Genomic DNA, 26,307 nt, shown 5'->3' on the forward strand with positions numbered 1-26,307 from the left:
ATTTTGATGAGGGTTTTCAGCTATTATTAACACTGTACTATGTTTTTTATAGTATACATTTGAAAACATGAAACATGAAAACTTTTATATTAATTTATAACACCATTCTTTGTGTGTTTTCCTCTTTTGGAAAGTCGTAGAAACACTATCATGTTTTTTTTTTTTTTTTTTTTTTTTTTGCTACTGGAGAAATTGGAATGCAAAAATTATAAGTGTTGTAATTAATGATAAAAAAAAATGCACCACCAATAAAAAAATACTAATTTTTAAACCAATCAGAAACACTTGCTGTCTTTGAATGAAGTCCACTAAATGGATGAAAATGCTTACAGCATCTTAAAGTTTGTTGAGATTTAGTTCACCCAGAAATTACAATTCTGTCATGAATGACCTAATTGTGGTTCCAAACCCATAAGTAATTCGTTCATCTTCACAACACAAGTTAAAGGGGTGCTATTATGCTTTTTTCACTTTTTGAACTTTAGTCAGTGTGTGGTGTGTATCTTTGGGCATAGTCCACTACAAAGGGAGATATTTTGTTTTTTAAAAAAAATCCCTTTTCAAGAACTACAACGAACAGCTCCTTTGGACTACAGCGTTTGTTTTCCGCATGCAATGATGTGACAACCTTTTGCCATAACGCGCCGCAGACGTGTGCAGTGTGTGGTAAGAGATTTATTCATCATACAGTGTAGATAATGTTAGCTTCACTTATAATGCGAGTGTTTTTTTAAAATGCATAAACTTAGAATACTAGAATAGGCTAGGCTGATCAGTGATGATGTTCTTTGATAATGTTAGGCTGCTTTTAGCCTTATGCTGGAGATGGTTTCGGGCAATGAAACTAAGTATGTAAATAATACATTAGCACGATAATATCATGTATTGGCGATCTCGCAGGCTGATGATAGAACCCAACACTACTGTAGTGTATTATTTACATATATTATTTATATGACTTCCTTTTTTCAGACGAATTCAATCAGAGTTATATTAAAATTTGCCTCACACAGCTCCGGGGGGTTAATAAAGGCCTCCTGTATCGAATCGATGCGTTTTTGTAAGAAAAATATCCCTATTTAAAACGTAAGAATCACTTTAATCTAGCTTGCGCTAACAGTTGTACACGGAACTTGCTTATTTGACAAGGGGCGTAGCAGTACTGAAACGCCGTCTAAGCTGTTTGCCAATCGCAACGCAGTGGGACAGCTAACCAATCACAACAAATGTTGTTTTTCGGAAGGCGGAACCTGGAACTAATCGAGTCATTTGTGCCAGGCTGGGGGAAATGTATTGTAATAATGTAAATTATGTTAAAAATAATGCATTTTTTGAACCACCAAGCATGAAAGCATGTTCAAGTACACCCCCAAAACAAAATCAAGACTCTCTTAAAGAGCATAGGACCCCTTATAGATATTTTTTATGGAATCCAACAGCTTTCTGACCCTGCATAGACAGCAATACAACTGACACGATCAAGAACCAGAAAGATAGTAAGGTGTCATCAAAATAGTCTGTGTGACATCAGTGCTTCAACCTTAATATTATGAATAACGAGAATACTTTTTGTGCACAAAGACAAAAATAATGACTTTATTCAACACTTTTCTCTCTTCCGTGTCAGTCTTTGACTTGTGTTCACAGTACCACGACGCATTTTATCAATTTTATCAGTATCTTAATTTGTGTTTCAAAGATGAACGAAGGTCTTACGGGTTTGGAACGACATGAGGGCGAGTAATTAATGACAGATCTTTCATTTTTGGGTGAACTGTCCCTTTAATCAGGTGAATGAGTATATGACGCCATGAGTATGATCATTGCTATCCAGCAGTTTCTTGCTATGTGTGAGTTCGTCACAAATCTCTGGCAGTCATGTGCCTGTAACAGTCGCTCTGCTTTTATGACAGCTGAGCAGAGTTAAAGGGCTTTATGTTTTGCATAGATGAATCATTGTTTGATATGTGCGTGTCACACCCACAGGCTTGTGTAGGATACATGTCCTGAAAGCCTTTCCACTGATATCCAGTGTCCTTAATATACAGATTCGTATGGCCATGGAGAACCTGGAAATATTAGAGAATATGAACCAGGAAATGAGGAAATTTAATTTTAATGTTTTTCTGGCCTGAAAAAGTTATGAAGCCTATTGAAAGTATGATAATAGCAATTCTTTGCTCTGTATTTAATTAGCTAAATTTACTTTGGTGTTTGTTTGCAATTTACAGTGTATTTACAATGTTGCAATGTTGACAATGTAATGTTTGCAAAACATAGTAATAAGATTTGAGCAAATTTTGAATGAATTGGTTGGACTGACTCACAAATGGTGAAAATTATACTTTTAAATACTAACCCATTATTTATTTAGTTATTTATTTATTTACTTTTAACATTTTTGAATCAGGATATTATTTGACCCATTTTTAACTGTTTTCCATTTGGGGATGTCCCTGTACAAGAGTTTTATGAGGTTTCAGTCACCTAATAGGGGGTTTCAGATAAATTATGTTTTCAGAAGCTTAGTCAAACATGTAGACGTGCACAAATAACATGTTTGTGTGTGTGTGACTGCAGTGGTTGTGATGGAGTCGGGGCAGGGCTGGGTCATGCTCCAGGGAGGTAAAATGGAGTCACACCACTAGCGTTCACCTGACACCTGCCTGCTCATCAGGAATTTCTGGAAGCTCTCGTTTCTATTCACAGACTTTGTTAAGCGTTCCATTATTCATCTGTTTCATCTAAAAGCCTATTGTGTCTCAAATGATGCTTGCATTGCACTTGTGGATATGTTCCAGTGCTGCTGTGAGAGTTTAGTAAACTTAATTGGTCATTGTTTATGAGTCTTTAGTTGTAAGTCTATAAGGCTCAGAGGAACCGTTTCCTGGAATAAGCCATGTCTCTCAGGTGGTGTTATTTCAATTCACTCGCTCCAGTTTATTGAGTTTACTCAAAGCGTGGGCTGTTTCGTGGATTTAACTTGGTTTACTTTTTGTAGAAGTACTGGCTGAACTCTGGAAAAAAAGTTGTTTCTTTCAAACGGTTTCTGATGTTTTCACACTGTGACTCAGCACTTGGCTTTTTATGACTCAACAATAAGGATTGTAGTTACAATTTCTAGTCAAAATTTCCAGTGACTCAGAAAAAATTATGTTACATATAATATATAGTTATATAATAACCAAAGACCAGCCTATTTATACAGTGCTTCTTTAAAGTGGAAGTGAAGCGTACTCCATTTTAAAAATTCCTCAATTGTATTTTGATTGTGTTGAGTAACTGGCAAAATACCGGAAGTGGTGCATCCCACAGACAAGAATCCTTGAAACGCATTCTTAGACCGTTTTCCAAGACTGCACGAAATATTAAACCCATTTAAAAATCATAATAAAGCATAATGCTAATTCAATTAAATAAATATATGTGATGCAGGTATGCACTTTTTAGTCCTGTCAAATGATTAATCGCATCCAAAATTTGTTTTTGTGTATATAATATATGTGTGTGCACTGTGTATATTTATTATGTATATATAAATATGCACAAATACATGTACATATTTAAGAAAAATATGTTATGTTTATATATTTAATATAATTCTATATAATATCAATTATACGAATACACATATATACATATTAAAACAATGCGCATATTATTTCAAAATATATACTGTATGTGTGTGTATTTATATTCACATAATAAATGTACACAATATACACACATATTATGTAAACAAAAACTTTTATTTTGGATGTGATTAATCGGGATTAATCGTTTGACAGCACTAACACTTTTAATTATTTGCATGCATGTAGGTTATGTACGTGCATGTCAAATGTTAAAGATTAAGTGGACGTTTGATTTAAATGTTGGTTAGTTCATGTTAAACAAGGATTATGTATGTATTTTAACTATTTTGTTCAATAAAACTATATTATTACTTGCTTTTGATACTTGATTTGTACTAATTATTGCCTCGTTGTTTTATATGTGTTTTAAGTAATTTTAAAGGCTATTGTTCATTTTAATTATTACAAAAAACAAATAATTATCCAATTACTCGATTAATCATCAGAATAATCGACCAATTACTCAATTACCAAAAAAATCGTTCTATTTTAGAGGGGTCATGAACTAAGAAATCAAAATTCCCTTGATCTATTGACATATAAGAGGTCCTGTAAATTTCAGAACTCAAAACTCTCGTTAATCTAAAAACAGCTTATTTTAAAGCCAATTTGCCAAAACGACAGGTTGTGGAGTATGCGTAATATAACATCATCATGCCTGCTTCTACATCAGTGCCTGTTTGACCGACAAGAGGATTAACGTTACTTCTGTTTTAGAAGGGAATGCGCCCGGCGATCTACATAAATGCATCTATGTTTGCGCAAATCATTTGTGATGCAGCTTCACCTATACACTGTAAAAAATAAAAAACCCAATTTATTGAGTCAGCTTAAGATAATTTGTAACCTAGCTGCTTTAAAATTTGAAGTTCAGTCAACTAAAATAAGTTTAGTCAACTTGAAATGTTAAGTTGTACTAAGAAACAACTTAGATATTTGTGTTTGCTAAACTTAACAGATGGGTAAGTAACCCAGCTGCCTTAAAATTTTAAGTTGATTCAATTCAACTAAATTGTCACTTAGTATAATTTAACATTTCAAGTTGAATAAACTTTTTTTGAATTGACTGAACTTTAAAAATTTTAAGGCAGCCAGGTTACAAATTATTTTAAGTTGACTCAACAAATTGTTTTTTTACAGTGTACAACAGAATTGAGTATAAGGTTTTTTATGCATCTTTTCAAATTGCCTTTCTTAATAATGTGCTAGTTAGCAAGTTTCACGGCTAAATGCGGCTAAAGTAAACAGACCGCCTCGTCACCCCACAAAAGAGAGGGGCGGGGTGAGCAGAGCTCATTAGCATTTAAAGGAACATGCAATGGAACGGCTCGCTCTGAACGGAAAAACAAGCGGTGTTTTTTACACTACCACTGAGAAATTTTAACCAAAGTATGTTATAGACTTCTCATTAAGACCCTAAAGAATCATATCAGCTTTTGGAAAATGGGCATCCGATGACCCCTTTAAGACGTTGTTTACATTTATTTTTCTATCATAAAATCATGTGGAGATGTCCATTAAATGACTTATTATCCCATTAAGGCAAGTGACCGTTCTGTCAGCCTGAAATTGCCACACTGGCCCCATGCAGAGCCTACTGAATGTGTAGAGAGGAAGAGAGAGCTTGTTTGGGAACCATATTTGAATGAAAAGCCAGTAAAACACAGATGACGAGTCTGATAAACAGTGTCTGTTCAAATATAATGATCAAAAACAGCATGGCACGTCATGAGCGCAGTGATACCTTCGTGCTTTAGCACGCTTTCTAACCTTCTGTCGGGCCTTTATCCACCATACTAACATTTAGACAGCTGGGAATTAACAAACAAAAGCACTATTCATCTCACGGACACAATCAGAGCTCAGTAAACATTAGTAAGTTGCACATATTAATTAGCCCAATCCATGTCGCATCTGCCGTTACCCGACATGCCAAGTAGAATGAGTTTGTCGGTCAAATTTCATCCTGCCGAACTGGATTTTCAAGATCTTTCTCCAGATTTGATGGTTTGATCCAATGGCAGGCCAGCGCCTCCATCTTGGGTGTTTATTGCGGGGCTGATGTCATTGTTCTGCGTGACTTTTGCTATCTGGCTCCGCCGGCTGCTTTAGGAGGGGCTGTTGTTCAGTTTGCTGCGCTCACTATGGGAGGAGTATAAAACTGGAGCGAGAACACAGCGTGAACCTTGTGAAAGGCAGATAGATCATGCAGATAATGCCACGGGCTGTTTTGTGACAAATGTGTTGAGGAAACTGAACCCATCAGTTATTAATTATAAATTGGAGGAGACAAAGGAAGTTGTTTTTGTCGTTCCATATGTTGTTTATAGTGAGGCGCTTCACAATCGCTTACCATTGAAAACTAGTACAGAACCCTATGGTTGTGGTTATCAGATAAAACCATGACGCTACAGTAATCATGTCCAAAAAAAGTGATATTGCACTATTGAATTAAACAGCCTGATTTTGCAACTGTACTTTTAAGATTTTGTAATGTCTTTGTTTTGATTGGCTGACCTCTGTATGTAGTTCATTCGGTTGTTCATCATGTGGGTGCTGAGCACTGAATATGCTGAGTTGTTGTGCACTCAATATGTATTGCTACATCATCTTGGGTTGGGTCGGTTTTCCAATTTATAAATTATTACAAGGTCCTTAAAAGGAAAATTCTGTCATCAGTTGCTCTCCCTAATTCAAGTTCCAAACATGGATGACTTTATTTCTTTTGTGGAGCATATACTATATATATATATATATATATATATATATATGTATATATATATGTATATGTATATGTATATGTATGTATGTATGTGTAAATATATATATATATATATATATGTATATATATATATATATGTATATATATGTATATATATATATATATATATATATATATATATATATATATATATGTATGTATATATATATATATATATATATGTATATGTATATGTATATGTATATATATGTATATGTATATATTTATTGGTCCATGCAAAGGAAGTCACACATTTTTCAAAACATATTTTTTCCATAACCGTTATCTTCTTTGGTGAGTGTATGTTTCCATTTAATTGTTCCGTGTAATTTTTTATTTATTTTTCATTTTTAACTTTAAGTTATTTTATTTATTTATTTATTTATTTTTTAGATAATATTGTGATAATATTTTATATTGTTATAATTATATTATGATAATTGTAATTAATATTGTAACTCTTTTCTTCTAATAAATATATACTACTAGGCAAATGTGAAGTCTCTTCTGCTCACCAAGCCTGCATTTATTTGATATAAAGAAAAACAGTACAATTTTGAAATATTTTTACTATTTAAAATATTTCTATTTGAAAATATTTTAAATTGTAATTTATTCCTGTGATTTCAAAGCTGAATTTTTAGCATCATTACTCCAGTCACATGATCCTTCAGAAATTAAAAAAAAACAGCTGCTCAAAAAACATTTATTATTATTAATAATAATACTTTTTTTTTTTTCAAGTGTCTTTGAATAGAAAGTTCAATAGAACAGCACTGATCTGAAATAAAATTTATTTGTAACATTATAAATGTCTTTATCATCACTTTTGATAAATTTAAAGCATCCTTTCTAAATAAAAGTATTAATTTCTATAATAATAAAATAATAATATATATATATTTTTTTTTTAACTGACTCCAAGCTTTTGAATGGTATAGTGTGTTATGTTACAAAAGCGTTTTATTTCAGATAAATGCTGACCTTTGGATCTTTCTATTCATCAAAGAATCCTGAATAAAATGTTCTCAACTGTTTTAAATATTGATTATAATAATAATAAATAATAATAATAATAAATGTTTCTTGAACAGCAAATACATAGTAAAAATATTTCAAAATTGTACTGTTTTTGCCGTACTTTCGATCAAATAAATGCAGGCTTGGTAAGCAGAAAAGACTTCTTTAAAAACATTTAAAAATCTTACCGTTCAAAACCTTTTGACTGGTAGTGTATAATAAAAAAAATTGTATTTAATAATAATAATAACAATAATAAAAAGCATGGCTTGTGTAGATATATTCACTGTATTTGTTTTCATATTTTTCAGTTTGCGCATTGTTTGAGATTTGACATTGGGCAGGATGTGAAATTTTTATTCATTTATTTTTTATAAAATACAGAAAATAAGAATGTTTTTATCTGATTAATCAAAGAAATTAATTTACATTAATCAGTAATCAAAAGAATCATTTGTTGCAGCCATGCTTTGGTGTGAAGTCCAACTTGGCTTATTTATAAAGGTCTAGTTAAAATATTCTGACTGCAGCTCCCTTCAGTGTGTTTCCTCCATCCTCACAAATATAGCTGTGCTTTCATCCAGCGTTTAATGATTTAAGTCATCTCGTGGAATATCTAAAGGCAAACAAGGCCTGATTTGTTTCCTTCAATCAGAGAGCATGCACAGGAGGAAACTGATAGTTTGGTTCATAATTCATGGAGGTCCAGCTCTAAAGCCCTTGATTCCACTGTGTACTTGCTCTTATGAATATTTAACATATTTTCTCTATAGTTTAACTGTGTCATTTGTAGTAATAAGTCTGTAACCAGGCTACGAATGTTTTCTCATTACTATGGTTAAATCAAGCTTTGGTTTCTAACAAAATTTGCTCAATTTTATTTGTTTAATACTTTTTTACTCCTTTAAAGTCTGTGTAAAGGCAATTCAGAGAAATGTTTCGAAACACATTATAAATATTAGCAATGTATTGCTGAAAAATCATTACAAAGACTAAACTATGTAGTACTGAAATGTGGCCGCCCCTCCCCTAACACTATAATAACTAGAGCACATTAGCATCAGTGGGTCTCCCGCTCAACCGTGAGTTACTGTTAGACAACCTACAGCTATGCCTTCATCATGTAATGCATATTACCTGTTGTATGGATGTGTAAATTCAATTAAGCTGCTAGAGGGAGCATCCATTCAGGTTGAGGCGGCAACTTTCCTGTGAGTGGGCGTGGTTTCAGAGAACACAGTGACACACCCCCCCGCTTTTGAGAGCAGAGAATACTGCTTATTTTTCCTTGATTTTAAAGACTTATTTTATTCACTTGGTGTGTTTGGTTTTTTTTGTTGTTGTTTTGTTTTGTTTTGTTTTTTATCATTCAAATTTGGCTGGGTGTTTAAAAACACGTTTTTCTGTGATGTGACAAACTAAGAACATGTATTTAATATTGTTTTACATGGACTTTAACAAATTATTCATTATGAGTCTATAACATATTGCCCAAACTTTCACAGTAGTTACAGTTAATTGCAACTATACTATAGCAATAATAGCTAAAATGTTTTCTCTTCTTTTTCTTATCAGTTCTGTTTTTAATGCTGTCAGAAGTGTTAAACTTCCTCCATAGTGCTTTACAGTGGAAAATTTGCATTTGGGAAGTGCTTTTTGTGGTTATCAAAAGTGTCAAACACAAAATGGAAACAGTCATCACAAGGAAAAGTGACTGAGTTAAATATTAGTGAATTTACTTAATACCTGTAATTTGGCAAAATTTGTAATGATAAAAAAACATTTTTTTAAAAATATCTTATATATAAATAATTTAATAATATAAATAAAATAAATATAAATAAATCTTTATATATATACACACATACATATATATATATATATATATATATATATATATATATATATACATGTATACATGTATACATCTATACATTTATTTATTTATGTATTTATTTATATAAATATGTATATAATATAAAGAATTTATTTGTATTATTAAACTATTTATTTTGTATCATATATGACAAAATTTGTAATGACAGACACAACACAGCATTTTTTATGTCTTATGTATTACTATTTTCAATTTATTTTATTTTATATTATTATATTATTTATTTTGTGTGTATAACAAAATATATAATAATATAAAATAATATACATTTAAAATTATAATTATAAAATATATAACACACACACACACACAATTTTAAATTTATTTTATATTATATATTTTGGTTTATGTGTATATATATTTATAAACAACTTTAAATTTATATTATTTTACATTATTTTATATATATATATATATATTATATATTTATATTTTTAATATATATTATTTTATATTGTTATATTATTTATTTTTGTATATAACAAAATATATAATAATATAAAATAATATACATTTAAAATATATATACACACACACCCACAAATGTATTATTGTTATGTATATATATCTATACACAACTTTAAATTTATATTATTTTAAATATATATATATTTTGTTAATATATATATATATATATATATATATATATATATCTTTGCATCACAGAAATAAATTAAATTTTAAAATATATTCAAATAGAAAACTGTTCATTTAAATTGAGCATAAGGTACCTCTTTCAAAAACATTTTAAAAATTCTGCCTACCCAAACTTTTTAATACTTTTGTTTTTTTTAGCTGTAATATTGTAATGTTTGATACGTTAAAAGGCAATACATTTATAGACAAAAAACATATTTATTCACAAATAGCCATACTTTAGCTAGCCTAACACTGGTAAACTGCTCTCATCTTTAAATGTTTTCTCTGTAAAACACTGTTGCTACTCACTGACCCATTTCTAGACAGAATTTTCTGATTGGTGATGCAAAGCTGAACTCCCACCCCAACCCGTGCTGTCACGGAGAAAGATGTGATTACTCAGCACATCTATTTCAGTGATATCCGTCAGGTTGCAGGCACATTTCATACCAGATGTTCCAAAAAAATAAATTACAACACCTTTAAACATCATAACCTAAAAAATCCTTCACCGTTTCTCTTTTGTTTTGATTTTGAGCTAAATATGACACATTCTCAACGGGTTTTTATGCGATTCACACGGTCTTATTCCAAATAAACAAGCAAAATCCAGTTTTCAGTGATCCGTCATCTTTAACGAGAGATCTCCGCTGAGGTGCGCCGTGTTCCGTGCGCTCGTATTTTGGCTAATGAGAGCTGCGATTAGGCCGCTTCTCCCACTGGTGGAGTGAGACTCACACTGGGTGTAGCTGAAGTGAGACGAGTGCTGTCTGCCTCTCTTGCTGTCTTTCCACTCTCTCTGCGCCGCTCTGCGGTTTTCCATGCATAATGGATGAAATGATACACAATCTGCTCAGCCTCCTCTATCATTTAAAGGCCATGAATAATGGACAGCAGCCCACCTGCCTGTTTGCACTGGAAATAAGTGAGAAACGAAGCAGTGAGTTTTGCGAAGCGCTTGTAGCATATTACGTGCTGCGGTGTGGATATTTGTTCTTATTTGCAAAGCGCCACGGTCCACTGCACGTGTGTATTTACAAGCCTTCGCTTATTTAGATTTTCTCAATTTTAACAGATTGGATCATACAGTTGCAGATACCATGTATTGATATCATTAACTGTATGTGCACATATTACCATTAATATGTAATCTGTGTCTCTTATTAATGTAAATATTCATGCAGCAAGAGAAACAGAAGGCTAAAGTAGATAAGGCAAGATATACAATACTGGAGCCATCATATAATTTAATTTAAATAAAATGTTTCTTGAGCAGCAAATCAGCATATTAGAATGATTTCTGAAGGATCATGTGACACTCCAGACTGGAGGAATGATGCTGAAAATTCAGCTTTGCATCACAAGAATAAATTACATTTTAAAATATATGCAAATAGAAAACAGTTCTTTTAAATTGTAATAATATTTCATAATATTACTGGTTTTTACTAGATTTCTGATCAAATAAATGCAGCATAGGTGAGCATAAAAGACTTCTTTCACAATCATTCCAAACTTGTGACTCCCAGTGTAAATTGTGTAAAAATTAAAAAATAATATAAGCACTAAATAATAAGTACAGTTGAAGTCAAAAGTTTACATACACCTTGCAGAATCTGCAATTTTTTAATTTGACCAAAATAAGAGGTATAATACAAAATGCATGTTATTATTTGTTTATTTTGTACTGCCCTGTACAAAATATTTTACAGAAAATACGTTTACATATAGTCCACAAGAGATTCATGATTCATAATACTGTCTTCAGGTCCCATTAATTATTTGGTTTTTCACCATTTTTGTGTATTTGAACCCTTTCCAACAACGACTGTATGATTTTGAGATCCATCTTTTCACACTAAGGACAACTGAGGGACTCATATGCAACTATTACAGAAGTTTCAAACGCTCACTGATGCTCCAGAAGGAAAAAAAAAGTATTAAGAGCCAGGGGGTGAAAACTTTTGGAATTTGAAGATCAGGGTAAATTTAATTTATTTTGTCTTCTGGGAAACATGCATGTATCTTCTGTAGCTTTTGAAGGGCAATACTAAATGAAAAAAAAAAAAAGATATTTAGGCAAAGTAAGGAGAATGTACACATCTTCATTCTATTCAAAAATTTTCACCCCAGCTCTTAGTGCATCGTGTTTCCTTGTGGAGCATCAGTGAGCGTTTGAACCTTTATTAATAGTTGCATTTGAGTCCCTCAGTTGTCCTCAGTGTGAAAAGATGGACCTCAAAATCATACAGTCATTGTTGGAAAGGGTTAAAATACACAGAAATGCTGCAAAACCAAAATATTTGTTGGATCTGAAGGATTTTTCTGAAGAACGGTGGACAGTTTAACGATTCAGAACAAACAAGAGACTCGAGAATAACTATCATTAAAAAAAAAAACACAGCTGTGGATCATTCAGGTAACAACACAATATTTAGAATCAAGTGTATGTAAACTTTTGAATGGGGTAATTTTTATAAATTCAGCTATTTCTCTTGTGGTCTGTCTATATGTTAATGTCTTTTATGTGAAATGTCTTATTCAGTTCAGTACTAAATAAAAAATAACATGCATTTAGTATGATCTCTCTTATTTTGGTAAAATAATTTACGTTTTGCAGATTCTGCAAGGTGTATATAAACTTTTGACTTCATATTTACTGGCTATTTATGTCTTTTTTTTCATTTAAATCAATGTGTGTGTGTTAGTGTAGGTGTTGGGCTTTGCTGGCAGAGTGGCTATAAGTGGAGAGGGGGCCATGCATGCATGCATGCGAGATTAGACCGGCACACGGCTCTCTGTGGCCTGTTTTCATTCGCCCTTCTCCCCCTCCAGGCTTTGGCCGTTGTCGTACAGCCACGTGTTTCATGCAGCCAGACGGTGCTGTCTTCCTAGGCCACACTTCACAGCTCTGGCTTAGTTTTGCATATGGCTGCTTGATATACTGAAGTAAAATATTGTGGTATGGCGTAAGGTGATTGTCAAATGGTGCAAGCTGAAGTTTAAATAAATAAATAAGCCTTATTTTGTTGTGTAACTGCGTGTGTTTTTAAAATATGGTCTGTCTTTCCCCTCGGGCTCTGTTGCATTGTGAATTAGGTGGGTTGGTGATTTCGGGGAAATGGCGGTTGGATTCACAGCTGACTGCACCGGCTTTGATCAGGACCAGATGTAGAGCAGGATCTCCTGGAGAGACAGGCTTACTCATTAAGACAGATTGTGACTGGACTCCTCTTGAATCCGCAGAAACGCTTTCAACCCACCCACAGCATGTGGGATGCCATCAAAGCTTCCCATGTGGAAAAAGACATCATCGGCATTTCATCATGTGTTTTAAACCATCCCAAACGTCTGAAACATACCGGACACCAGTGAATAAATGCAAATGTTCATAGTTTAAACAGGTTGACTCCTGTCATGGTTGATGACAGTTTAGTGAGAAGTTTCCAGAAGCTTTTTTCTTTTCAGGTTAAAAGGTTAGTTCACCCAAAAATAGAAGTCCTGTCATTATTTACTCTTGCGAGTTTTTCCAAATTTGCGCTCCAGAATGAAAATTTCCTGATAGTTTACTTGAACTGCAATTTGGACCTACAACCCGTTGATCCCCATTGTAGTCCACTATATGGAGAAAAATCCTGGAATGTTTTCCTCAAAAACCTTAATTTCTTTTCTACTGATAAGGGAAAGACATAAACATCTTGGATGACATGGGGGTGCGTAAATGATCAGGAAATTTTAATTAAATTTCAGGTGTGAACTAATCCTTTAAATGCAGACTTCCATTGTGTGGATAATTAAAACACTTCCTCAAAAAATCTGCATTAATCATTTGTGCAGTTTGCATGGAAAATGAAATTAATAAGGGGTGTTCACACACAGCATGTTTTTGCTTTAAAAACTAGATGCGTGTTTTTTAAAAGTTTAACATATTTTAACATGCTGCATTTTTTTAAATGATGTGGCATGTGCGAAACCATAAAAGACATGAGACCCAAGCGCAAAGATCAAACGGGTCCATCTTGCGTGTGTATACATAAAAACACAATGTAAATGTAGTGGAGTGGAACGGACAAACGTGTTCTGTGTGAACGGCCCCTAACACTTTTCTATAAAAAAATAAATGTAAATAGTGGAGGACACAGAGTGAGCTATCCACCTTATTTTTTTAATGTGGAAGTAAGCTGTTTTCTGTGAATGTGTGAGGCTTCCGCTTCATTAGCCGCTAGGGCTGCACGATTAATCGAAGGTGATTGTCCTGTGGGATGATGTGGCTTTTTACACAGAATAAGGCATATTCATAGTATTCTAAGCAGCGATGAAGGCATTATACTGTATTATAAGGAAAATTATAATAAGAAGAACCCAGATAAATCATACATTGTCGTGGTTGTGTGTTTATTAGTCGCGTTGAATCTGTAAAAGCAGTTAAATCTGTTTATTCAACTGCAGCGAATAAACAGGTGTCTTCTTCAGGCGTATTTGGAGTTTCTGCACAAGAGCGCCCTCTGGCCTGCGGATGGAGATTTACTGCTGATCACAGAACCGTGCTTCACTGAAAGATACGCATGACAACCGCAGCTTTTAATCGCGATTGCGATTTCATTTAGATTTATCACCGCTATAGGGAAATAACACAAATAATATCAAACTGCAGTAAACGGTAAAACTGCGCTACAAACAAGCGCTGCAAGTTCAAATAGGCACCATTGAAGTCCATTATATGGAAGAAAAAAAAAAAAAAAAAATCCTAAAATCTTTTCCTCAAAAACCATAATTTCTTTACGACTGAAGACAGAAAGACATGAACATGACATGACATGAATTGTTGTTCTAGAAATGGAGTTCTTCTTTAATGTTTATATTTAACCCTTTTTTGCATTTAAAGGGATAGTTGACCAAAAACTGAAAATTACCCCATGATTTACTCACCCTCAAGACATCCTAAGTGTATATGACTTTCTTCTTTGAGACGAATGCAATCAGAGTTATATTAAACATTTCTTGGCTCTTCCAAGCTTTATAATGGCAGTGAATGGCTGTTGAGATTTAGAAATCCAGTGAAGTGCATCCAGCCATCATAAAAAGTACTCCACATAGCTCCAGGGGTTTAATACAGGCTTCCAAAGCAAATCGATGCGTTTGTGTAAGACAAAAATCCATATTTAAAACTTTATAAACCATAATCTCTAGCTTCCGCTAACTACTCCAGCAGATGACTGCTCCTGAAGATGAATCCTGAACAAATTATTCTTATGAACCAGTTTCTTTTTAGAAATCAAAACGACATTTAAAATGATAGCTTAATAAATAACAACACGTATGATTTAAAGCACAGACATTTTAAGGTAGCTCTATCACCCCCTTGAGTACTGGAGTCAGGAACATTACTTGTGTACAACAGGACACACATTCATGTATGCATTTGCATGTTTCTGATTGAAATTCCGCCTCATTTTCTCTGATATTATTGAAAATGTGTCTGTTCTGTCCTCGGTGCTGCTTATTAGATCTGTGGATATATTGGAGTGTAAAGGCTGAAATTGCCCTGCCTCAGCTCACAGTTTGATCTCCAAGGGTGTTTATAATGTGCCACAGTGTTATTAAATGCACCCTGATTTGGCTGCGAGATACGGCAGTGGCCATTCATTTGCAAAAGCATCGCAGCCTCTTAGGAATCGCGGGCCTTCAAAAGATGCCACCGTGTTTTAATATTCATTGCTACAGAGGGCCAGATAGCGTCTTGGTTTGTGTGTGTATTCAGATATGAATGCAAAGAGGTTGCTCCTAAACATTCGCCCCCTTACTCATGAATAATTTGATCAGTCTTGTCACCCCTGAAAATTGAGCTTGATTGCTATGAACGACTCGAGAGTGTCTCTGTCCTCCGCCCACGCTCACTTTCTCTTTCTCTCTCTTTTTATAGGGATTTCCTTCCCCGAGGCTCAGGCATCGTCACCCGCAGGCCTCTCATTCTGCAGCTAGTTAACAACAAAGCTGGTGAGTGTGTTGATGAGCACAGCACTACTGAACAAAGCCTTCTCAGGTATTTTTAGTATGTATGCGGATGGTTAAAACCGCAAGCTTTCATGTGTATTTATACACAGTGCCTATAGTGTTTATGCTGGAGCCCAAGAGGTGTGACGTTCAATGTTTTGTGTATTTTAGTTTTTTCTACAGTCAGTGTTTTATGATTTTGACATAAAGTTTTAATCAAAAATGATGGTTATCAAATTAATGCATAAAACCTTAACAATTTTATTAGCCTTATAAGTTGTAATCAAATAAAATTTGAGCAATTCCTTTCATTTTTTTGACAAAGAAAATACTACACAATTTAGGTGGGTTTTTTTCCATTCAAATTTTGTCAGATTCTGTTATATAAAGTAAATAAATTGTAGTTTTATGACTGGATCCTGCAGTTTATTCATATTTTTTGCATCACAGAAATCAATGGTCTCTGTATCAAACCAGTTTGAGAACAAAATGTGCTTACTTGTTTATTGCAATTCCTGTTACTACTAGCACAAAAATACACTTCAGCTGTAATAACGTCATCTTACTCAGTTTTCGCACATGAAGTGAGTTCCCCTCTGAAATTCCCCTTTTAACATTTACATCTCTCCGCCACTTAAAAGCAATTATCATTTATATTGTTTTCAGCGTGATGTACTGTAATGCAGCAGGAACAAGGAAGTGCAGATGGAGAATTAATTCAGACAGAAAGACATTATACAGAACAAATTATCTACCAAATGAGTGCAATTGACCATAAAGTTGAACATAACAAAGCTGAACTGATGTTGTCTGCTTGTATATGCACAATATCTGTGGATCATTGACATCACTGGGGACTGAAAAGCAGTTTTTGTTCAGTTCCAGTTCTATTTTGAATTAATACTAGAATGAAATGATAGGAAAAAATAGGAAAAAATGTCAGTGAAGCATGTTTATTTGTAAGTTAAGTTTTATTTTTTACATTAATATACATACAAGTGAATTAAAAGTGAAACAAAAATAATTAAAATAAAATAAAATAAAAAAAATATAGATATATACATATCGGTATAACATATGTATATATTACTATTGTAATAATTATTTTGTTGTGTTTTGTCTATGTATATATATTTCAGTTTTAGTTATATTAGTACACAAAATCAGAAAAAATCAGTAATGCTGCTATGGCAACTAAAAATGATTTTTAAATGTTTTTAATATTTTATTTAGTTTCAAGTTGCATTTATTTTAGATACAGAATAGAATTTATTTATTTTTTAGTTTTAGTTAACTATAATAACTTGCCCTCTCTTATGCTTTATGGCAGTGATATTGATAGGATTTAGCATTTAGGTGCTAATATTATTATATGGTTTTTAGGGCTGGGTAAAAAATATATCTTTCTCAATTTTAATCAAGAAATGTTTTTAAATAATACGATATTGATTCCTAAATCCCAAGAATCGATTAGTCTAGCCTCTTTTCAGTTCATGAACGAAACATTGTAGAGCGCTTCCCCTCAATAAATTGCAATAAGCAATTTAATATTTATTCTAGAAATATAATTATGTATTCAAAGTTAAAGTTAGTATTATGACTTTGATATTATAAAAACTTTATTTTCAAAATTAAGTGTAATTTAAGCGTTTGTACAAATACAAATTTTAACATTTAAGTATTATAATGTAGTACCATTGACTCTTGTGTATATTTTGCAGCATTAGTTGAAAGATTAGATTAAAAGAGAGATTTTGTTTTTTCCTTGAAAAAAATTGCCATGTACTGCACCAGATATATATCCCAAATAATCTATGTTGAATCGAATCGGAATTGAATCAAATCACAACCCTGCAGAGAGAGAGAGAAAAAAAAAAAACGTTAAAACCAGCCTAAGCTGGTTTAAACTGGAAGTACCTGGTTTTAGCTTTTAGCTGGTCTCCCAGCCTGACTAGCTAAGGAAGTGCACAAAACCACTCTAAAACCAGCCTGCTGACCAGCTAAAACCAGACTGGATGACCAGCTAAAACCAGCCAACCAGCTTAGCTTTTTTTTTTTTGTTTTTCAGCAGGGAAGCTTGTGAGGAATAATCGTATTGTATCATGAAATTAGTGTCAAAACCCAGCCCTAATGGTTTTCATGTCTTGTTCATCTTGATGCTCCACTGTCATCTGTCCATCTCCCTATCGTCCTAAACCACACAATCTCTCTTTCTGTCTCTCTGTAGAATATGCGGAATTCTTGCACTGCAAAGGGAGGAAGTTCGTGGACTTCGATGAAGTCCGGCAGGAAATTGAAGCAGAGACAGACAGGATTACTGGGTCCAATAAGGGCATCTCTCCTATTCCCATCAACCTGAGGGTTTACTCGCCGCACGGTAATACAGCACAAGACTCGCTAAGACCACAGCTTTTCTCAGTTCACACTCGGCAGCCATTGTTAAAATGTCACTTATCTCTTTCTCTGTTCAACAGTATTGAATCTGACGCTCATCGATTTGCCCGGTATGACTAAGGTTGCCGTGGGCGACCAGCCGCCAGACATCGAGCACCAGATTCGAGACATGATTATGCAGTTCATCACTAGGGAAAGCTGCTTGATCCTCGCCGTCACCCCGGCCAACACGGACTTGGCCAACTCAGACGCTCTCAAGGTGGCTAAGGAGGTGGACCCTCAGGGTAGGCATTGCTGGGAGGGTTACACACAGATATAATGAAAGAATGTCTATTCACTTTTTTCTTTGGATCTGGCTTCCGGTCTAATCCGCGTCCAGCTATTTTTAGCTGCACAAAAGAGCATGTTTTGCTGTTTGATATTGCAGATTGGTTTGTCTTACCATATTATTTTATTGCATTATCTTAATTATGCGCACACTGGTGTGTAGTTCAAACTGTTTTACCATTTACTCCATGTTGTTATTCTTCTCGTTATTTCCCTATAGCGGATAATTAACCGCAAGTCTCACCCATAGCCTTACTTCCACGTTGAAAAAATAAGGTTCACATAGTTTTGGAAAACCTGGAAATATAAACTATAGCAATCCATAGTGAAGTCAAATTTATGAGTGAATCATTTTTTTGAGGTGTTACGTAGTGAATCACAAACGATCTGAATGATTCATTAGTGAATCAACCTGACTTTGAATTCTGGACTAGTAATAATAAAAGACTAGAAAAGTCATGAGTGGGAGCCCTGTGGATTGAATGCAAACCTTTGATGTTGTTAGTGTGATTTTGTTTGTGTTTTAACAGGACTGCGTACCATCGGTGTGATTACTAAACTGGATCTAATGGATGAGGGTACAGATGCCCGGGATATCCTGGAAAATAAACTCTTACCGCTGCGTAGAGGTGGGCAGTTTGTACTTAACACAATCACATTACAGGAGTGTCATTTAAAGGGGACATCGGATGCTAAATTGACTTTTACACAGTGTTTGGATATAAATGTGTCCTAGCAGTGTGTGGACACAACCACCCTACAATGATAAAAATCCGTTGAATCCTTTTTTTTTTAATCCCCAAAAAACCTAATTGGTCTCAATTATCAAGCTGTTTTGATTTTCTGAGCAGTATGATGTCATACTTATCACGACCACTGACAAACTGCATATTAGCATATTTCCATCCTCAGCCAGTTGTACACTGTCCGCAATTTTCTCTGCGCTCGAGCAGCTGTAGCGACAATAATGACTCGTAAGCAATGCTGGTGTTTTGTATTTTAATGTAGAAGTGAACATAAAACCCAATTTCAAATTATTTATTTTATTTATAATATCACAGTAATCATATTGTACACTGATATTCAAAAGTACAAAAAAAAATATCTCATGCATATTTGAGTACATTCAAAAATGCAATTCATTCCTGTGATGCAAAGCTGAATTTTCAGCAGTCATTACTCCAGTCTTCAGTGTCACATGATCCTTCAGAAATCATATTTTTGATGAATAGAAAGTTTAAAAGAACAGCTTTAATTTAAAATTGAATCTTTATAAACATTATAAATGCGTTAAGTGTCACTTTTGATCAATTTAATGAGTCTTTGGTAAATGAAAGTATTCATTTCTTAACATGAAAAAAAAAATGACTGACCAAGATTTTGAACAGCAGTGCATCTCATTTTGTCATTTGGAATTCAACTAAAATGAATAATATAATATAATATAATATAATATAATATAATATAATATATTAATTAAATATTTACATTACTACCTTGACATCACTGAATTTTAGTCATGCGACTCTTAATCACCATTTACGGATACCCTAGGAATAAATGGGACGTTCCAGTAGCTGAAAAAAAGCGGTGACTTCTCTTATAAAACAACATTATTTTCTGCGTAAACTCTCAAAATAGTTCAATCCAAAATGATTGTTTAGTGTAAAACATGTTGAAGATTAGCCGATAGGCTGTCAATTCAATAAATGATAAGCTATTTTCTAAAAAAAGCCGTTTGTTCAGCATAGTGAAGCCTCTCCTCTATTGATATCCATTAAAAAAAGGCATTTGGTCTCCTTGCCTGCGCTGCAGCGCTAGCCTTAAACACTTCCCTGGAAACTTCCAGACTGGTGTGTTGAGACAAGTTGAAGCTAAACTTGGCAGAACACCGGCCCTCCAGGACCAAGTTTGGACACCTCTGGTATATACTGTCAAATTGTCCAGCCCTGGCGCACTCTGTTTAATGGCACTTTCCCTCTCCCAGGTTATATTGGCGTAGTGAACCGAAGTCAGAAAGACATAGATGGCAGAAAGGACATTCGTGCTGCACTGGCAGCAGAAAGGAAGTTCTTCCTGTCCCATCCCAGTTACAGACACATGGCTGAACGTATGGGAACACCACACCTGCAGAAGACCCTCAACCAGGTAGGAGCAAATTGCTCACATACAAAATGCAGCCATGGAATGCACAAGTTGCATAAACAACTGGCCGTTTGCATGCAGTTATGTAAATAAAGTTAATGCCTAAAAATCACTTCTTTTAGTCAGTGTCCCCTTCTCTTTTGTGGCCTTCTTTGTGTATCACATTCCCACTTCCCCTTTTATTTTTAGCAATTGACCAACCACATCCGGGACACACTACCCGGTTTGCGCAGCAAACTCCAGTCTCAGCTTCTCTCTCTGGAAAAAGAGGTGGAAGAGTATAAGAACTTCCGCCCAGATGACCCTACACGAAAAACCAAGGCCCTGCTGCAGTGAGTGTTTACGACAGACAAACTCAAGCACTATAAAACTATAGGGCAGATGTTTATAACTCTGAGTACCACTTTTTAGGATGGTCCAGCAGTTTGGAGTGGACTTTGAGAAGTGCATCGAGGGATCTGGAGACCAGGTGGACACGGCAGAACTGTCCGGAGGTGCCAGGATTAACCGAATTTTCCATGAGCGCTTCCCCTTTGAGCTGGTCAAGGTAAATGCCTCTTTTCAACAGAACACTTAGTTTTGTCTACTTTCGAGCTGATAAAGTTGGTCTGAATGTCTGGAAACACTTTGATTTTTAGATTACAAGTCCCAACAAGTTCCCGGGGAAAACCGGTATGCCACACAGGCGCAGTGGCAAGTCCCTGTTTTGAAGTCTTTCTTTCTCTTTCAGATTGTGTTTGATGAGAAGGAGCTTCGGCGAGAAATCAGTCACGCCATTAAGAACGTCCATGGTGTCAGGCAAGTGGTGTCCCGTTGACGGCAAGCATATTTCAGCTCTGCAGGCCATATGGTGGCACGAAAGCCGCGTCACTTTTTATGTCCTCTGTTCACTGACTAATACCTCACTCTTTCACCCCAGTCACACACTTTCTTTTTTCTCTCTCTCGTGTTATATAGTAAGGCCATGCTTTCACAACACAACTACCAAAATTGCTTTACTGCGCTCGTTTTTTCTCATCATTTGACTTGTTTTAAAAATAGTCTAAATATGATGTATTTCATCAGTCAGTAGATGTATATATCCGTATAAGATTTTTTTATGATACCGTATTTTCCGGAAAACAAGTCGTACCTGATTATAAGTCACAACGGTTCAAAATTGCATTATTGAGATAAATAACGTCACTTTTTTTAACTACACTCAGAAATCATGTAAAACAGTAGTGGATGCAATGAAATGTTTATAAACATTGTTAAGACTATAAATGTTTCCCTGACTCAAATCCGTGAACAAAATTCCCGAAACAAACAGGAATAGAAAGTAAAAAAAGTATAAAACTGTCATATATTGTAGTGTCATTCATCGTAAACAACATTTGTGATTAAAGACAAGATGAAACAAATTTATGTAAAGTGAAACTGAAACTACCAGCGGGTGGAAACTGTGCTTTATAAATAAACCTGAGCTCATGTACCGCTCATTCAGCACAAATCCAAATCCATGTTTTTCTTGCTTGACAGTAAGTGCGTTATATGAGAATACATGTCAGATGGAAAAAAAAGAATGTAAGACTTATATTTTGGAAAATATTATGCAGTAAATACATCGTCAAGTACATTTGAATAGGAACATTTGGTCATACATGATTTCTATATTTTTAATCAAGTGCCACTCTAGGCTCCCCATTCTAACAGATGATTTCAGCTGTACTTAACTTAAATTCTGTGTGATGCCTGTGTAAATAGATATGCATAAACAATACAATAACAAAATGCAGATTTTTATATAGTTGCTTATACTACGATATTGTGACGATAACATAAAACAGGATTGAAAACACCACAATGTCTGTGTTGGCTCAAATCCAGCTCAGATGATATGGTGCAGTCGAGACCAGTTCGTTTGTCTAAGCCTGAGACAGAGTCTAGGACCGGAAGAGGGTTGAGTCCAAGACAAAACAGAGTCCACATGCCCCCAAATCCATGACAAGACCAACACCATGCAAATATGGTCTTGAAGAACTGATTCAAGGACCAAGAACAAGACAATGAAGTTGTCGAGGACCAAGACCATGAAAATATGGTCTTGAACTCAGACTCAAGTACCAAGACCATGAAAATGTGATCTTGGACTCAGAACTGAGGACCACAAGCATGAAAATGTTATCTTAAACTCTGACTCCAGGACCAAGACCTTGAAAATATGATTTGGACTCAGAATTAATGACCAAGAACATGAAAATGTGATACTGGACTCAAGGACCAAGACTAAGACCGTAAAAATTTGGTCTTGAACTGAGACTCAAGGACCAAGAACATGAAAATGTGATCTTGGACTCGAGGACCAAGATAAAGACCATGAAACTGTGGTCTTGGACCAAGAGTATGAAAATATAGTCTTAAAAAATTGATTCAAGAACCAAGGCAATGAAATTGTGATCTTGGACTCAAGGACCAAGATCATAACCATGAAAAAAATAGTCTTTGACTTAATTGATACAGGAGAATGTTGACTCAGACTCAACCCTCGTCTCCTTTGGTTTAGACCCAGGCTTAAAACATCTAAAATCAAAGTGAGCATCAGTGAAGCTGCGATCTGTCTCTCTCTTGTGAGACCTTCAAATGTTTCTTTGCGACCGCATGTGCATGTGTCATGAGGGCATGGCTTAAGTTGATTTTAAGCAAAACCTTGTTGTCTCTGAAATGTCTAACTGACTTCTTTTTCCCCACAGCGAGCCACACTCATCTGTCTGTATATTATTTAGAACTCACTTTATTTTTTGTTTTAGTCTTTGTGAGCTAAACCGTTGTCTTTATCCTCTTCTTCCCCTCCACCTTCAAGTATCCTAATTTCACATGGTTTCACTTCTATTTTAATGTCATTGCCTCAAGTATCTGTCTTTGAGTTATTTTTTGGCACTTTTGTTGTTTTTCTTTCTCCTCACTGTTTGTCTCCGTCCTCTTACGTCCTGCTGTCTGTCTGTCCTGTGCGTTCTCAGAACTGGGCTGTTCACTCCAGATCTGGCGTTTGAAGCCATCGTGAAAAAGCAGATCATTAAGCTGAAAGAGCCCTGTCTGAAATGTATCGATCTGGTTATTCAGGAGCTCATCAACACAGTCAGGCAGTGCACCAACAAGGTACTGCAGTACCCCAGCCTGGCCACAGGGGGGCTTCCTGTGAGGGGGTCACACGACACCTGAGACAAACAGACGGGGCTTTCAGTGGAGGGAGAGTCAGAGGTTAAACGCGTTTGCGTGTTGGTGTGACCCCCTCGGCCCCCCCGACTGCCGTGTGCGCTGGCTCTGCTGTCGTGTGTTGGGGTGTTGTGACGGTCTTGTGATAAGGAGATGAGCGGAGAAGTTCACTCTCTGGTCATCTGTGGTCTAAAAGGGGTCGAGCCAGGGGTGCTGCAACGTCCTGAGCGCCAAGGGTCAAAATGAAATGTAAGGGCTTTTTGAGGTCCATTCACACCAAGTCTGAAATTTATGCAGAAAACGCTTGTAAATTAAGTAAGGGTAAGATCGTTTAACTGTTTTAATGATTCCAGTTCATTTGAGGCAGTAATTAGTCAAATTAAGTACATTTTAATGTAGCATACTTACAAAAAAGCATAGTTGTTAAAGAAATAAGTGCACCCAAAAAAAAAAAAAAAATTCTGTCATTAATTCTTTACTCTCATGTCGTTCCAAACCCATAAGACCTTTGTTCATCTTTGGAATACAAATTAAGATATTTTTGATGAAATCCGAGAGCTTTTTGGCTCTATTTTAATTAATGTCCTTACTATCTTTCTGGGCTTTGAACGTGTCAGTTGCGTTTCTGTCTATGCAGGGTCAGAAAGCTCTCGGATTTCATCAAAAATATCTTAATCTGTGCTCTGAAGATGAACAAAGGTCTTACGGGTTTGGAACGACATGAGGGTGAGTAATTAATGACAGAATTTCCATTTTTGGGTGAACTATCCATTTAAGTTAAAAGTGAATGCAATGTTTTTGGATACTTAATTATATGTTATCTGCATTTAAATGAAAATGTATTATAGTTTAAATGTATATATTAAAGGCGTTTAGCTGAACTATTATTTTTTGACTAGTTTAAGTAGGATTAAGTACATCTGTGTATGTAATTTCATAATTAGAGACTACATTATGAGGCTTTTTCACAAATTTAAATGAGCAGTTTATTGGTTTGAAAGTCTCTTTAAGATTCGAGAGTTATTTTGAAAGTTTCAGTAGAGTTGTAAGAGTCATCTCTTCAAAAATTGGGATGGTTGTGTAGTATATCTATATTTTCCACATATTTTATTGTTGTGCCACCAATTTTTTTTTTTCAACTCAGACTACAATTTTTTTGGTGTTCTCTCTGCATTTAAAAGTCTGCATGAAATGAAAATTTATTTTAGAAATGCATATTATAGAACTAATTGTGATCCATTTGTTTGTGTACGTTACAATAGGGAAAATTGCAGTTTTATTGCAAATTTAACAGAATTAAGCATTATGAAAAAGATTTAAACCAAAACAATAAGTATTTTATTTTATTTTATTTTATTTATAGATTGTAGCATTTATACTTTGTAGCATCGGACTTGGTGTGAATATTTTTGGTGTGGAAAAATTCTAAACTTTACACTAGTTATATTGGATTTGAAAGTTTCAGATGAACAAGCTTTTCTAGAGTCTGTTTATTGTGCTGCACAAAAATACATAATTCATGGATGTGAAAACCTGTGGCTCCCCCTTTTGGACCTAGTTCGTATCTGTTCATAGATAAGCAATGATTAATCAACTAAAAGTTTCCTCTCTGTTTATTCTTCCCCCTCTTTCTCTTTTCCTGTCCTTTTTTAACACCTCAACACTTCTTCTTCCCCCTGCCCACTGGCATCACCCCTGCCCCCCTCAGAACGGGGTTGTTCACCCCTGATCTGGCCTTTGAGACTATAGTGAAAAAACAGATCCGCAAACTGAAAGAGCCCAGCCTGAAATGTGTGGACCTGGTGGTGTCCGAACTCACCACCCTCATCAGGAAAAGTGCCAACAAGGTAACAGGAGTGGATTGAGAAAAGGCGGAGTTATAAAAACTCCTCATCCCTTCATTTTTCACGTGCTGCCGCGCATCTGCCCAATCAGCTTTCCACCTGTATGAATCAACCACGCCGTCTCCTCCACACCCATAGTGTGTGTCTGGAATGTTCCCATGTGACTCGTATGACGTTGGTGTTTTGTTTTCCTTACATTATCACATCCCACGTGAATCCAATGAAACCCATCCTGATTGTTTGGAAAAATTGGCTGTTTCCAAGCTCAGTCAACTTTAGGGCCCCAGTTCCAGTGTTTGTCAGTGGCATTTCACCTTCTTTCACTCTTTGTTGCTTTAGTAGAGCATCAGTTAGCCTGAACCACTGACTGTAGAAGTAAAAGACACACAGCGACAGACGCTTTGCCTCCTACCCCAGACACAAAAGGCTGCTGCTGTTGTCATAGCAACAAAGAAC

The 26,307-nt window shown here is 35.0% G+C and overlaps 1 protein-coding gene across 7 annotated transcripts in view; it reads left to right on the forward strand.

The window, feature by feature from the left end:
* Positions 1–26,307, forward strand: part of dnm2a (dynamin 2a) — a 55,157-nt gene that overhangs the window by 3,980 nt on the left and 24,870 nt on the right. For 4 of the 7 annotated variants that reach the window (XM_051106842.1, XM_051106839.1, XM_051106846.1 and 1 more), the window contains exons 2-10: positions 15,876–15,949; positions 18,174–18,323; positions 18,421–18,624; positions 19,198–19,296; positions 20,655–20,815; positions 21,002–21,144; positions 21,224–21,359; positions 21,543–21,610; positions 23,812–23,950. In XM_051106842.1, coding sequence (XP_050962799.1) covers positions 15,876–15,949; positions 18,174–18,323; positions 18,421–18,624; positions 19,198–19,296; positions 20,655–20,815; positions 21,002–21,144; positions 21,224–21,359; positions 21,543–21,610; positions 23,812–23,950 — 1,174 coding nt within the window. Of the gene's footprint in view, positions 1–15,875; positions 15,950–18,173; positions 18,324–18,420; positions 18,625–19,197; positions 19,297–20,654; positions 20,816–21,001; positions 21,145–21,223; positions 21,360–21,542; positions 21,611–23,811; positions 23,951–25,715; positions 25,855–26,307 lie in introns of all 7 variants that reach the window. The other 3 variants (XM_051106843.1, XM_051106840.1, XM_051106845.1) reach the window with 1 other exon arrangement.

Source organism: Labeo rohita, chromosome 3 (assembly GCF_022985175.1).
Source record: "Labeo rohita strain BAU-BD-2019 chromosome 3, IGBB_LRoh.1.0, whole genome shotgun sequence".
Classification (NCBI taxonomy): Eukaryota; Metazoa; Chordata; class Actinopteri; order Cypriniformes; family Cyprinidae; genus Labeo; species Labeo rohita.